The sequence below is a fragment of the Zalophus californianus genome, chromosome 6, assembly GCF_009762305.2.
Source record: "Zalophus californianus isolate mZalCal1 chromosome 6, mZalCal1.pri.v2, whole genome shotgun sequence".
Classification (NCBI taxonomy): Eukaryota; Metazoa; Chordata; class Mammalia; order Carnivora; family Otariidae; genus Zalophus; species Zalophus californianus.
This window is the reverse complement of record NC_045600.1, coordinates 6,814,376-6,829,706: the sequence shown is the minus strand read 5'-3', so window position 1 is coordinate 6,829,706 and position 15,331 is coordinate 6,814,376. Positions and strand designations below refer to the sequence as shown.

Here is a 15,331-nt window from a genome sequence, read left to right as displayed (position 1 = left end):
TTCTCCTGGCTTATGCTGGCCTCTATCATGACTGCATCCTACTGGGAGGATGGTGGTACCAGGGGGCAAGGATCAGCCATCCCCTACACTGTGTGTTCCACATGCAAGGTAAAGTCAGGGCTGTGCTTGGTCTCTTCTGTACTTTTGCTTCTGCCCCACATATATCAGTAGTACCCTGACTGAGGAGGTAGTGTTATTGAAACAAACTCCCTGCCCTAATGAGCACATGTTCCCAAAGGAAAGGGTCAGTGCTCTTAAATATATAGATTAAAATACACAATACGATGCTGGCTAGTGACAAGTATAAAAGACTTGATTTAGGTAAAACAAACTAGTTGGAATGAATGTACCATCACTAAATTTTCCTTTACACAGACTCTCTCTCTCTCTCTCTCTCTCTCTCTCTCTCTCTGCTTTTATAAAGGTATTTGTTCCTGGGTAAAAGAAAAAGCATGTCCGTTAGGGAGAATACCAAAGACCCGTAAAGACAAAAATGAAAGTAAGACATAATGCCATCATTCAGATGCATCCACTCTTGGTATATGTTGCTGATGCTGCCTTCTTGATTTTACCATTTATGAAGTCTTAGTGCACATAACCACACTGGACACAATGTGTGTCCCACCCTTTCAGGCAGGGAAATTAGACCCATTCTGCAGATGAGCTAGCTGAGGCCCATAGAGGGCACCTAGCTCTCTGTGCTTGCTCAGCTGCTCAGTCACAGAGCTGGGACTTAAACTCACATCTTTTGAATCTGGTTCATGGTTTTATCTGCCAGACTGATTTTCAGGATTGACCTAACATCTACATTAAGTAGATAACTATGGGCATACATACAGATATGGATATGGATGTGCATATGATATAGATAAAAACTGTGTTCTTAAGATACCAAGTAAATAGAGGAAAATATGACTAAGCAGATTCCACAATGTTTCTCCAAATCCAGATTTATCCAGAACATGTGGTTAATATAGCTGAATCCAGACAGATGTACACACAAATGAATCCATAGCATGCTGGCGTAGATAGGGAAAAATGGCTTCCTACCTCTGTCCTTTCCTTGTGAGTCTGTGATTCACCCTCCAGAGCCTCAGGACAGCATGGGGTAGGGAAGCGCTGGTCAGACAGGGACCTCATCTTTATTATGGCACCTCAAGGTCGTGAGGCTCGATGGAACCCCAGCCCCTCCACGGGCTCCCTCTTGGGGCGGCCGCCACGCCACTCCAAGGCATCACCCAGTCGGGGACTGCATTGCCATCCCTGGCTGACCTTTGTCTTTTAGAATTTTGTTTCTCACTCTTTGTATGAAATGCTTGGAAGAGTTTTACCATTAGCAGTCTCTCTCAAATGTCTTATTCTTTGCAAGGAAAAGAGGAGAGAGTTTAATAAAACTTGCAAACAAGAAGAATGTACAGTGTAAAAAACAGAGGGCTGCAAAGCAAGAGAAGGTAGAGCTGTGTGTTGTGTGCTGTGTTGTGGTTGTGATGGATATGGAACATAATGTTTCAGTTGTGCCAGAGAACTGAGAAAGCAGTTTCCAAGTGTGAATGTGAACATGATGGAGATCTTTCTACCAGGGTCTTGACTTCCCAGCTCTGGCAGCCTGGTTGCAAGGAACCGGTGATGTTACCATGCTATATTATTGACATGTTGCATTGGCCCTCATACACAGTCTAGCATTCATCCCACAGATTACCTCCCTGAAAGAGACCAGCACCTTGCCACATGCCTTCAATATTGAGGGAATAAAATTAAAGTCACTAAGCACTAGTTGCCAACAAACATTTACAATTCCGAATGCTCTCAATAGCCACCCACCTGGAAGGTGGTTCAAAGGGGGAAAGACAATTGAATAAGATATTGATCGATGTGTATTTATATCTCTACTTATATAACACTTCAACAGATCAGAAATCAACTGGAGTTTTCAAAAAGCACTCAAATTAAGGTCTTGTTTTGCATATAGTGTTAAAGACAGGGAGAAACAGCGCTCAACAGCCCTCGTTTCTTTTTGGGGGTGGGCTCCCTGCAGACAGGGAGGCGTCCTTAATTCATACTGTAGAGTTCAAGAACAAGGCAGGCACTGCTTTTAAACATGTGAACCCATATGGAAGAGGGAAATGGTATCGTGTTTCCAGAAGCTGTGTTTCTCCTCCGGTCACTACGGATCTGTTCACGCACGCACAGACATCACCACTGAAGTCAGAAGCTCTTTGCCCTAGCTGAGCTTACCATCCGCACGAGCATGATTTACTTTCCCCTCGCCTTGGTTAATATGACTTTACTCTGCCAGAGAGTCTTCTTTGGGCAAATGGCTTGATTCTTTGATCGTTCACTGTGGAGACTTCCCGAAATAACCATCAGTTCTTCCGCAAAGTCAAACAGCTTCAGCTCTGTCCTCACATTCCTTTACTCTCTTGGTTCAGAGATTCTCACTTTGCTTTTCCATCCCTTCTGGACTATTGTCTTGTTATCCATACCCAAACCCAACCACATCCCCTCCACATTGGAAGACCCTGTTTAACCCGAATTGCCGATCCTGAATAAACTGCAACCTGGCCTCCCACCTCGGAGACACTGCCTACATCCTTCCCAGGTTCCCGGGTACTCCAGTAAGCAATGAACTCAGCATCTTCTTATAACAGGTTGTGTTGGTAATATGTAGGGAGCCAACATGCAACAGGATAAAGGTCCCAAATAATAGAGATGAGGATTGCATGTGACAGTGGGTGTGCAAAGACTTTTCAAGCCTTAAACACACAGAAGTATTGTCATTGTCCTCTGGAATGTGGTCTCAAAGGAGGGAACGGTGATAGAGAGCAGGTCTTTTACCTGTGGCTTCTTTATTAAATACTGATCTAAAATATATGCGTTTCATGTCTAAAATTAATACGGGTCTAAGATACAAATGAGTTACACTAATGGTTCACATTTTTCCTATTTTAGTTCATGCACTTTGTTGCAAAATGAAAATGAAAGCGCCTCTTCCCAAGAGACATTTCAGTTTAGAAATTTGCTTCTTTTAGCCCTAGGTTCTTGAACCATGATATGTAATAAACACTTAATTATAGAATTTGGTTTTACAAATTACATAAGCTACAGAGATTTATGTTTTACAGTTTAATGTGAATTTTTGAAAAATAAAAAAAGAAGTCATGAAGTAAGTTATAGGAGAGTTAAGCTCTTTAGGGCCAATGATCATCCAAACATGGAAAAATCATAGCCTTAAAAAGTGATTCTTTTTACTTATGTTCATTCAAATAATTTTTTCTAAATGTCTACTGTGTGTCAAGTACTTTTCTCAGACCCTGCTCCCAATAAGTGGGTAAGAAACATGAACAAAAGTACACAAAAGCAGCCATGGACAAGGCAACAGGCGAGAAGCTTCCTGAGAGTTTTGAGGTTTAAAAGCCAAGGACGTTGAAAGCTGAAGGAAGCCATTCTTACCTCCGTTTTGAAGGAAGAAGGTGAAGAGGGTGAAGAAACAAGATTTCCTTGAGAAGGTGGCATTTCTCTTGGTCCTTGACGTCTGGGTCAACTATCATCACGTGGACTTGGATGGAAAAGGATATCCTGGGGTCTTGAGGCCCTAAGTGAACAAAGGCAAAGAGGAGGGAGGCAAGACCTGGCTAGATCCACGTGGGCAGAGCAGGAGGGATCAAGAGAGCATCAGCAAGAGATGGATGAGGCTGGAACGATGGTAGGTGCTGGCTGTCCTTATGGAGAGCTATTATGAGCTAGAAGATTCATCCTGCCAAATGACATGTCAATCCCTATGTAGGCTTTGAAGCCAGGGCAATGGGGTATGGAGGCACATCTTTCCATTCATTCATTTTACCAGTATATCCTCGGTGCCCCCTGTGTGCCAGTCCCCTTCTAAGTGTGGGCGTTCAAGTGGGCATAAGAGATAAACATAATCCTTAGTCTTGGGGATCTCCCAGTCTAATTGGGGGAAACTTCGATTGAACATGTTAGTGTACAAATAATTGTTAGGGTTTTAAAGGGAACGGACATAGTGAGAAGGAATAACAGAGGCTCAAGGGGGACAGAGTATGGTGAGCAGCGTTGTCCAATGGAACGTCCTGCAAAGAGACAAGTCTTCTGTCTGCAGCGTGGGATACAATAACTAGCAGCCACGGCTACTGAGTAGCCATGGCTGCTGAGCGCTTGAAATGTAGCCACTGAGACTGAGCATCTGTATTCTTAATTTCATTTCATTTTAACTAATTTAAATTTAAGTAGCCACATGTAGCTCCTGGCTATTGTATTTTCCCCGAATTCCACGTGCACAGAATAAACCTCAAGCCCATTGACAGCAGAAATTCTTTCAGTCAGCCAGGCCTCCACTACCAGCCAGGCCAAATCGAATGCCTTTAAACAGCCTTGTGAGCTTGGATGTGACAAGTGCCATGAGCAGGGCCAAAAGCGAACTGCTATTCTGTTTGGGGACCAAGACACGGCCGGGGGGAGACGATGAGTGCACAGGAAATGTTTGTGGAATGACTGGACAGAGAGGAGACTGCACTGGGTTCCCAACTTGTCAGATTCAACAGGGTCACGCTGGGTGGAGTTAGCAGGGTGGGCATTCAAGTGGGGGAGCCGTGTGGGCAGGGGCGAGGGGCTGCTGAGGATACTGAGGGATGCGGGTTGGTGAGAGTATGCAGAAAGCTGCTCTCAGGCTTCCCCGCTGCACTGCTTGTCCTTTCCGGGGGACAAGGGTAGCTTCAGCAGGCACCCAGCCTTTCCCCATCTGCACGGGTAAGCTTGGGCAATCCGGAATACGGAGAGGATTCAGTGCTTGAGACTCAAAGCAAAGCTGAGTTGTCATTTCCTGCCCCCCCCCCCCCCCCCCCCCGGTGTAACTTGTCCTAGCTCCAACAAAGGGCCATTTACAGGTGATGGATTGAGAGTCAAGTGCTTTGTAACTTTGTCGCAATAGGCCTCTGGACTGCACTGTGAAGCAAATATCCTCTCTGAAAGGATTAGAAAAGTCTGCAACAGTTCATGAGACTTTCCTAAGGGTCCCGGACTGGTGAATTGGAAGCTGACGCTCAAATTCAACCACATCTGACCCTAGACCCTCGTCCATGCCCGTAAGACAGGCTCCCCTCTGTCTGATACCTGTTAAGTCTCCGGTGCATGCCGGGTGACTGACATCAACTATGGTTGCTACTAGCTGTTAAAATGATCATCGCTTCCAGACCAGGAAACTGAGGCTTGCCGAAGGGGCCTGGCCCGAGCAAAGTGCCAAAGCTGAGATTCCAATTTGGTTTTGCCTAACTCCAGAGCTGACAGTATCTTTGCCCTTTAGGCTCTGCTTCCTACAGCAGCAGGGGCCTTGGAGGCATGTCTTTTTCCAAGTCTTTTATTTTATAGAGGCCAGTATTGCTTGAGATTGGTGCTCACAATATTCTGGACTTGGGGAAACATGGTAGGAACTCCAGCTCTAAGACAAATCCAGTTCCTGGCATTCATAGTAATAATAATATGATGATACTATACAACGTGTATCACATTTTTCATTATATATTATAATTTTTCTATATAATTATGTAATACTACACAATACTACATTGTTACATACGTATCATGCACAATATACGTGTCCACATTTATTGACATATATAATATAATATAGCCTAACATAAATAACAAAATAATATATTTATATCATATTAATCAAGATATAGCATAAGATGGTATAGTTCTATTCTATTCTATTCATTAAACTGATATATTATTATATTAACATATACTGCATGGGTAATGACGTATATGCTATATTGTGTTAGTGCTGTATCATATTTTTATACTAATGTATGATATAATATAATATAATTGCCAACATTGGTAAATGAGCCCCTGGAAGCCCAGGGACATTGTGTAACATCACATACTTCAGGAGGGTCAGGGTCTGTATCCGAACCCCTCTCAGCCCTTAGTCCCAGCACCCCAAGCTGGCCCTGGTGCTGTGAACCCTGCCCCCCCCAGCCCTGGGGCTCCCATGTAACCACATGAGGACTTCTGTCCAGCTCACATGGCCACCTGTGCCCCCACATTGCTGGCGCCCACCGGTGTTCCCGGTGGCTGTCAGCCCTATGTGTTGAGGCTGCGGGAGGCCCCTGAGGCTCATGCTCTGTATGAACACAGGGTCTTTTCCCTGCCAGGAGACCTCCCTTCGCCTCCCAGGGCTGGGCAGGCCTGGAAGTCACCAGTGAAACGGACGGGATTTCAGAAAACAAAAATAGACTAAATCACAATAAAGCGACCTGAGGTTTTGGATCAAGTTTCTGCAAAAATGGTGATTAACTACATACCTTCAATGGAATGTGGGCTTGGCAAGAGGTGAAAGGCACATGAATGAATTTGTCTGCATACTTTGGAAGAGCTTTTAACTCTCATTTTCACTTGGAAAAAAAAAGTTTTTTTTTCTAGCCAATTCCATGTACTTGCTCCCCCTCTCTCTATTCTATCCTTGGTTGACAGGGAGATAGGGTGAGAGGGACAGGGTCAGCCCGTCACTTAGCACTCTGTGTGCTCAGGTAAGCCACTTTAACTACCTGAAGCTTGGTTTCTGATTCAGTAGGTCTGGGTGGGGCGCAGGAACTTTCACGTCCCACAAATTCCAGGGTGAGGCCCATGCTCTTGCTCTGCGACCACACTGTGTCTGCAGCTGGACTGGAGAGAGAAATGATTCACTTTTAAGTCCCACAGCAAGTTAAGACCGGGGCAGAGATAAAACCCAGGAGAGGTAGATAAAATTATTATTTGCAATTCTTCATGATCTTCCTGTATTTGAATTATATATTCATGTTTTGGGGTGTGTGACTTTTCAAAACCACCTACCAAGTGGTATTTCCGTGCCCCACTGGTATCTAGTTTGGCCACATGACTTGCCTGCACCAACGGAATAGGGTGGAAGGAGAGTGAGCCAGTTCTGAGCCAGGACCTCAAGAGACATTGCCTGCTTTTGTTGACATTCTTGGACTCCTGCCATTAACAATGAGCAGAGTACGCCCAAAGTAGCTCCAGTCCAAAGAGGAGGAAGAAGCACATGGCACAGCTGGACTCTGGCTCTCAGTCTGGATGCAAGTCTGGCTGACCAGCGTCCAGAATTAGAGCCACTCAGTCAAGGCCAGCCTAGTTCAGATGACCTGTGGACCTGTAAGAGAGATGTTTATTGTAAGCCACTGAATTTTGGAGTAGTTTGTTATACAGCGTTAACACAGCAATTGCTGACTAATACACACGTGTGTGTTAGCATTAGGCTGGAATCATCTTTCAGTCCAGGAAGACAGAGAAATGTATCATGTAGTAAGCATCTACCGTGGACCAGGACTGTGCTTGTAACCTTGTATCTAGGGATGGCTTGCTTCCATTATTTTACTATGTGTCTCTCAGAACTCAGTACCTTTTAAAAAGTGGTTCCAATAATTGGAGCTTTTGTTTGTATATGCGCCACTCTTTAATGATTCCTGCCGATCATTCCCTTGATGTGTCCCTCAGGTTTGTCTGGCATGTGTCTTTGCTGTTTATGTTTAATTATTCTGGCTTAGAGGTCACCAAAAGCTCTGCTTACGGTCTCTCTAACTACCTGGTATCCATGATGGCCTTGCTTCAGTCCAACATATACTTGGGAAAAAAGAAAAAAAGGAAAGAAAACATAAAATCTGAACTTTAGGATGTGGGAGATAGGCAGCTTGTTCTGTTGCTTCTCATTTTAGTGGGGAGGCAAGGGGGTGTCTTTTCTTCTTATGAATAGGCAGGACTGACATAAAAAAAGTACTTCGAGAGCTGAACTCTTCCACTGAACACAAATGCAGAGAGATTCTGTATATCTTTAAATGTTTTATATGTCCCAGTCATATATAATTTATTATGTTGTGAAGCTGAGTCCTTCTTTGAATGAAAATTTTACTGTCAGAGCCTGGGGTACTTTAGTTTGATGATTTAAAACTCCCAATGCACTCGTAGCAAATAGCACGTTTTTATGACAGTGTGTTTGTCCAAGAGGTCAGCTTTCAGCACAGTGGGAAATTTCCCCCAGTAAAATTATTTCAAAGAGAAATATGTCTCCCAGCCTAATTCTTCTTGCAGAAAATGCAGGTGCAATTCCAGATAGCACTGGGTGTCCGTCTTTCAAGAAGGCACTGGGCAGCGGGGCAGCTCATTCATCTTGTGATCTGGGACTGAGGCTGCAAAGATGCAGTTTGAATCTTGTCTTTGCCCTCCATTGGCTGAGCCTCATGGTTTGCAGTCATAATGTGAGGTTAATGATATCAACTTTCAGGGATTTATTTGTAAAGATTAAATGAGATGGTAGTTTGTCAAAATTCCCAGTCCACAATTATTGTTATACTACATTATTCTGCAGACCCCACTTTGAAATGTAATCAGCCCAGCAATGAGATGTGACAACATATAATATAAAGAATGGGTCTAGCCAGCTATTAGACAAAGATTTATAAAAATCCAGTCAGTACTATAAGGATTCAGAAGCCAGTGACATGAGCAGCAAGGAAACAAGTAAGGAAATTTTAGTTATGAAGGTTTGATGAGGAGAGTGGTTTGCATTGAGAAAGTACACTCCGGTACCCCAACCTCAACCCTTTCCCTATCTTCTGCACTGCTGAAAGCTCCAGACTAGGAAAGGTAATTGGCTTTCATCTATCCATCCATCCATCCATCCATCCATCCATCCATCCATCCTTCCATCCATCCATCCATCCATCCATCCATCCTTCCATCCATCCATCCATCCTTCCATCCATCCATCCATCCTTCCATCCATCCATCCATCCATCCATCCATCCTTCCATCCATCCATCCATCCATCCATCCCTACATACATATATATCCATCCATACAACTATCCACCCATCCGTTCATCCATCCATTCATTCACTTATCCATCTGTCCATCCAGTTTTTACCCATCAATTTAATCTTTCCATTAGTCAATTTACAAGCAGTGAAGGAAATTTGAGACAGATACTAAACTAGGTTCTGTGTACACCAAAATGTAAGTGTGACTCTGCAGCCTCCAGGTATTTAGAGATTCACTGAGGGGCAAATAAGGTAAAGCCATATTTTCTAGGCAGTGGGCTCCATGTTACAAGAGAAGAGGCATGAGATGCTAAGTAAGCCATGAGCAGGGACACTCCTTCCAAGCTAGGCAAGTCCAGGAGGACCTTCCAGGTACCTGAGCTGAGGATCATTTGATCACCAAGTAGGTGACATGAGGAAGGCATTTCTTTTTTCTTTTTTAATTTTTTTTTTAAGATTTCACTCATTTATTTGCCAGAGAGAGAGAGTGAGAGAGAACACAAGCAGGGGGAGTGGCAGGCAGAGGGAGAAGCAGGCTCCCCGCTGAGCAGGGAGCCCAATGTGGGACTTGATCCCAGGACCCCAGGATCATGACCTGAGCCGAAGGCAGACGCTTAACTGACTGAGCCACCCAGGCGCCCTGAGGAAGGCATTTCTTAGAGATGGCACAGCAGACACAAGGCTCAAAGCATAAGGCTCTTTCTGAGAATACTGCATTAGTCAGCTTGGCCTGCTGTGATAAAATACCACACGCTGGGCAGCTTAAGCAAAAGGTATTTATTTCCTCACAGTCCTGGAGGCTGGAGGTCCAAGATCAAGATGTTGGCAGAGTTGGCTTCCAGCGGCAGGTCTCCTCCTGGATCGGAGATAGCCCCATGTGTCCTCGTGTGGTGTTTCCTCTGTGCTCATTCAGAGAGAGGGTTCTGGGGTCTCTTCCTCCCCCTAGAAGGATGCTTGTCCCATTTGTTCAGGGCTCCACCCTATGACCTCATTTTACCTTAATTACCTCCTCAGGCTTTAGCTCCAAGAACAGTCCTAGTGAAGGTTAGGGCCTCAGCCTATAGATTCTGGAAGGATGGAAGGATACAATTCAGCCTGTAACAAATGGTGACTCGGGGAGGTACGTGGGCAGAAGAAGGAGAGGGAAGACTGGACAGGGAAGGAAGGACGCGCTCCACTCAGGTGGGCCCTGGGTCCCACACGCACACAGGTGCAGGTAGGTGCCCACCTCTGGCCCAAAGAAATCACAGTAAGGAAACTGGGACCGTACTGGCATTTGCGTTCCATTCGGGACAACCCCCCCCACCCACCCCAGAGAAAGCATAATTGCGGGTCACAAAGTCATGCTTATGAAGCTTTCAAAGGTTTGCCTCCCACGGCTTTCTCCCTGAGCTGGAGGCTTCCAACTTCAGAAGCCTGTAGATTTGATTGGGGAGCGACTCTCTCAAACTCCAGATGCACACTGATGGGTTTTGATTTAGGATTTCATTCCCTTCAAGATGATCCTAAGTAGAAGCTGTCTCCAGAGGATGCTAAGTTCGTTTGGAAGATCTGTGTGAGAGGATTAAAACCACGTGCTTGATTCCTGCGAAATTTGGGAGAAGGGGTGCAGAGGCCCCCCAGTTAAATGGCTGTGTGATCAGAGTCCCCTGCCCCCCAAGGACGCAGGGTGGGTGCCCTTTTGACACCGGGGCCACCCTCCACCCACCCCCCACCCCCGGCTCTGACCCTCTGCTGAACTTATTAAGTTGGTATCAAGTCAATGTGTCCCTTCTTGACAGTACACAAATCCTCGGAGTGCGGCAGAATCCCGTCTGTCTTCTCACCTGCCGCTCCAGCCGCCTCTTGGTGATGTTAGAAGAAATCTTTGCTGTCACTCATATCACCCATTCACTTTGTTCCTCGGTAGTGACACTCTTGTTGTTTCTGCCGCCGCCACAACCGACTCCGGTGAATTAGCATTCGCCAAATTTATACGTGCTCATTAGTCTGAATAAATTTAAAAGCTGCTCCTCCTGAGTTTTAAAAATGTAACCAGGCTTTTCCTTGGATATAATTGAGGCATCTTTAGAAAAGTAAATTACAGTCTGACTCCCAAGTAGACATTTTATGAGTTTAGAGTCAAGCGGTCTCTACGGGGCATCGTTTGAGCTATAAATATCTGGGGGGCTGGGAGGGATAAAATAATAAAATCTGCCCCCAACCCATTCTGCCTGCCCTGTTTAATCTGCTGTCTCACACATACAGAATACCACAACCCCTTACCTGATACCCACATCCTTGTCTTCTAATGGGGACCCCGGTTAATCTCTCTTCAGCTCTTTCAATAGACAAGCAGCAGGGTTTCTCAAATCCGCATCCATGGGCCAAATGCATCAGAACCATTGGGGGATGCTTGTGGAAAAACATGCTTTCCTGTGCCTCCTCTCAGACCTCTGGAGTCAGAAGCCCCACAGCCAGCAGGGCCTGGGAAACTCTGCTCATGACATGCATCACATCAGATTCTGATGTTTGATAAAGTTGAACCTTCCTTCTGCAATATGTGAAACACAGACTCAGGAGCCATTTTAGCTTAAGAGATAAGCCAAACTCCGCTGACTACACATGAGGCAAGTTGTCCGCTCCCTCTGAAGGGGACAGTACTTACTGCAGGGTGGTTTTAATGCAATGAAAAGAGATATTCATGGGACGCCTGGGTGGCTCAGTCAGTTAAGCATCTGCCTTTGGCTCAGGTCATGATCCCAGGGTCCTGGGACAGAGGGAGGAGCAGACTCCCTGCCGAGCAAGGAGCTTAAGTTTCAAGCTAGGAAGGGTAGCGGTGGCTTCTAGTCTCCCTCTGTTGACTCCAGAAAACACCCCCAGCAACCCCTAGCATGCCACCTCGTGCCCTTGAGTCCAGACAGTATTTATAAAACAAATGTTACTAAACACCAGAGGCCACCATAATATTAAAAAGAAAAAGCTAGACGCCTCCAGCCGGCAGCCGTGTCTCTCCGTGTCGCCTGCTTTGGACCTCCGTCCTCAACTCGACTCGCTCGAAATGGACCCCAACTGCTCCTGCTCCACCGGTGGCTCCTGCACGTGTGCCGGCTCCTGCAAATGCAAGGAGTGCAAATGCACCTCCTGCAAGAAGAGCTGCTGCTCCTGCTGTCCCGCGGGCTGTGCCAAGTGTACCCAGGGCTGCATCTGCAAAGGCGCATCGGACAAGTGCAGTTGCTGTGCCTGATGTGGGGGAGCCTGTGCCCGAAGTAAACACAGCCATGTGTACACACCTGCGGTTTTAAAACATTTTTCATACTACCCTGACCCATTTGCTACATTTCCTGTTTCTATGAAGTACCTGAGTTAAAATAAAAATTGTTGAGTTTAAAAAAAAAAAAAAGAAAAAGCTAACAAACATCCAGAGTGAATTTTCCTTGTGGGACAGAGACAAGCCCAATTTAACACTGATAAATCGGTGTATCCAAGGCCCCCATATGCCCAGCCCAGACCCCTTGGTCTGTACATCCATGCAGCCGCAAAGGCATCATCAGACATTGAAGAGGGGGTGAGGAGCTCTGGAGCTCCAGATTTGATATCTGGAACTGAATCTGGCTGGGCCACTGTGAGATCTGGAGCGAGGTGTTCATCTCTCTGTGCCTCAGTTTTCTCATCTGTAAAACGAGGATAATAATAGTCACAACTTTATAAGAATGTCCCAAGGGTTAAAAGAGATTCTCTATGCATCAGGCTCAGCACCGGACCTGGCAGTTGGCAGGTGCGTGCGCGCACGCACACTCTCTCTCTCTCTCTCTCTCTCTCATTCCTGCTCTGCTACCCACAGAGACAGGAAGGGGCATTTTCCTCCTCCATTCCATGTCCCACCCTGTGCTTCGCTATGGCGAGGGCAGCTCTTACCGTCTGTCTGGTGTAGAGGGCTTATGGCACCTCCTCCAGGGTGGATTCCTTCAATATCCAGGCTCAGTTAAGTTTCTCTTCACACTTTGCTACTACCTCCTGTCCCTTTATCAGGTCACCTTGCAGCACTTCCTAAACTCTGGCATAACCCCATGTTACTCCTGATTCTTCACTTCTAGACTCCTAGAATTTCCTGAGACAATATTTTATGAAAATTTGCTCTGCAAAGCTTAGGACAACACCACGGATATTGCTGGCATTTGGCAAATGCTCCTTGGATGAAATCATTGATTTGAAAGTTGGACATAGTTCAGGTAAGACTTGTCTCAAGTGAACCCAAGACCTCCTAGAATCCTGTCATCACAAAGAGTAGGATTTTATTTATCTATTTATTTAATTTTTTTAAAGCTTGATTTATATGGAAGGGACAGAAAAAGAGAATCTCAAGCAGACTCCCTGCTGAGCATGGAGCCTGGGACTCGATCTTAAGACCCTGGGATCATGCCTTGAGCTGAAATCAAGAGTCAGATGCTCAACGGACTGAGCCACCCAGGTGCCCCAAGTGTAGGATTTTAGTACCGCAAAGTCCCTGGAGTGATAGTCATTGAAGATTGCCTCACGACCACCCTTCATCTTCTTTATATTGCCACCTTCATCACCTTCATCATAGTCACATCATCACCACCACTGTCACTTCTATGTCACTGATAACCACCCTTCTCTAGGTTCCTAGGGGCTCTGAGCACTTTGCAAACGTCTGAGGAGCACGTCAAAGTTTCTTTTTGACCAGGTCTTCCAAAGTGGTTTAGGTTTTATTTATTCAGAGGAATCATTATTGTTATTATTAAGTTTAAAGATCTTATTTATTTATTTTAGAGAGGCAGCGAGAGCGAGGAGGAGCAGGAGAGGGACAAACAGACTGCACACGGAGCCCAGTGCTGGGATCGGTCTCGAGACCTCGAGATCGTGACCCTGAGCTGAAATCAAGAGTCAGACACTGGACTGACTGGACTGCCCAGGTGCCCCAGAGGAATCCTTATTTGTACCCAGTCCACTGGGATGCAGACCTTCTGTTCTATGGGTGAACTGAATAACGAAGCTGGAGGTGGGCTTTGAGTTTTCTGTGTTTAGGCATTTCCCCTGTGCAGGACTTCAGAGAGCTCTCACTCCCATGTCTGCACCTGCCTGATTTCCTCCCCGATGCTGCCACCGATCCTGTGACCCTTACCATATTAAGTTTGATGGTGGGTTAAATTCTGGGAAGATAGAGCACATCCACTGTTACCTACCTGGAGCTTAAGTCCTTACATGTGTTTCAGTTTTGGGTGATAAGTAGCTGTAGCTTCTACTTTGGGTCTTTTGGGAATTGTTTCTCCATAAAAGGACCCTCAAAGTCCTCAGGGAATAACATGGTGCTCTCAATAATTAGCAAAATCCCCCTCACTAAAAAGCAAGTCTGAACCCAAATAAATTGTGAGATAACCTGTCCGAAAGATGGGAATCAGCTTTGGGGGTGACTTTTACAGAAATCATTCGTTCTGCTAACGTGTCAGAAAGGTCTGGTTACTGGCAATCCACATTAATGAAAAGCATAGGTCTTATAAATCCGTAGTTATATATGCATTTTCTATAATTTTTTTAAATGTGTGACAGTACGTTTTTAATGTTTAGTAAACATTTGCACGTCTTTGTTAAAATGTATCATTTTTAATTGAGGAAGCCAAGACATGTGCTAAATTATCAGTTTAGCTAAAACCAAAGGAATCTTGGGGCGTATTAGTATCCTGTGGCTGCCGTAACAAATTACTACCAGTTGGGGGCTTAAGTCAACAGAAAATATTTCCTCACAGATCTGGAGGCCCGAAATCTGAAGTCAAGGTGTCAGCAGGGCAGTGCTCCCTCCAAGGACTCCAGGGCAGGATCCATTCCTGGTCTCTACCAACTCCTGTGGCTCCAGGCATTCCTTGGCTTGTGACCACAACTCTCCCATCTCTGCCTCCCCTGCCCCCACCCCCCTGCCTCCCATCATGTGGTATCCTCTTCTGTCCCAAAATCCCTTTCCCTCTCCTGTATAAGGATATATGTGATGGCTTCTAGGGCCCACACCTGGGTAATCCAGGAAAACCTCCTTCCCTCAAATCCTAACTTTGCCATGTGAGGTAATATTCAAGCGTTCTGGGTATTAGGTCATAGGCATATGTTTATGGAGGTCTCCATTCAGTCCATGATATGGAGTAAACAGGTACTTGGTGCCAAGATGTAACAGGATTCAAGTAAGTCACCTCACACCTGTCAGAATGGCTAAAACCAGTAACACAAGAGACAACAAGTGTTGGCAAGGCTGTGGAGGAAAAGGAACCCTCGTGCACTGTGGGTAGAAATGCAAGCTGGTGCAGCCACTCTGGAGAACAGTATGGAGGTTCCTCAAAAAGTTAAAAATAGAACTACCCTATGATCCAGTAATCACTCTCCTGGGTATCTACCTGAAGAATACAAAAACAGTAATTTGAAGGGATATATGTACCCCTTTGTTTATGGCAACATTATTCACAATAGCCAAATAATGGAAGCCACCCATGTGTCCATCAACTGATGAATGGGTAAAA

At 45.5% G+C, this 15,331-nt stretch overlaps 1 protein-coding gene across 1 annotated transcript; it reads left to right on the top strand.

Annotated features, from left to right (window-relative positions):
• Positions 1-11,799: 11,799 nt before the first annotated feature.
• On the top strand, positions 11,800-12,210 carry LOC113909711 (metallothionein-1-like). Its single transcript, XM_035728140.1, has one exon. It carries the CDS (start codon positions 11,869-11,871, stop codon positions 12,052-12,054), a length of 186 nt encoding a protein of 61 aa, XP_035584033.1. The 5' UTR covers positions 11,800-11,868; the 3' UTR covers positions 12,055-12,210.
• Positions 12,211-15,331: the final 3,121 nt, after the last annotated feature.

Excerpts from the sequence above, each read along its gene's own strand:
- LOC113909711 (XM_035728140.1), top strand. The coding sequence starts at position 11,869 with ATGGACCCCAACTGCTCCTGCTCCACCGGTGGCTCCTGCACGTGTGCC.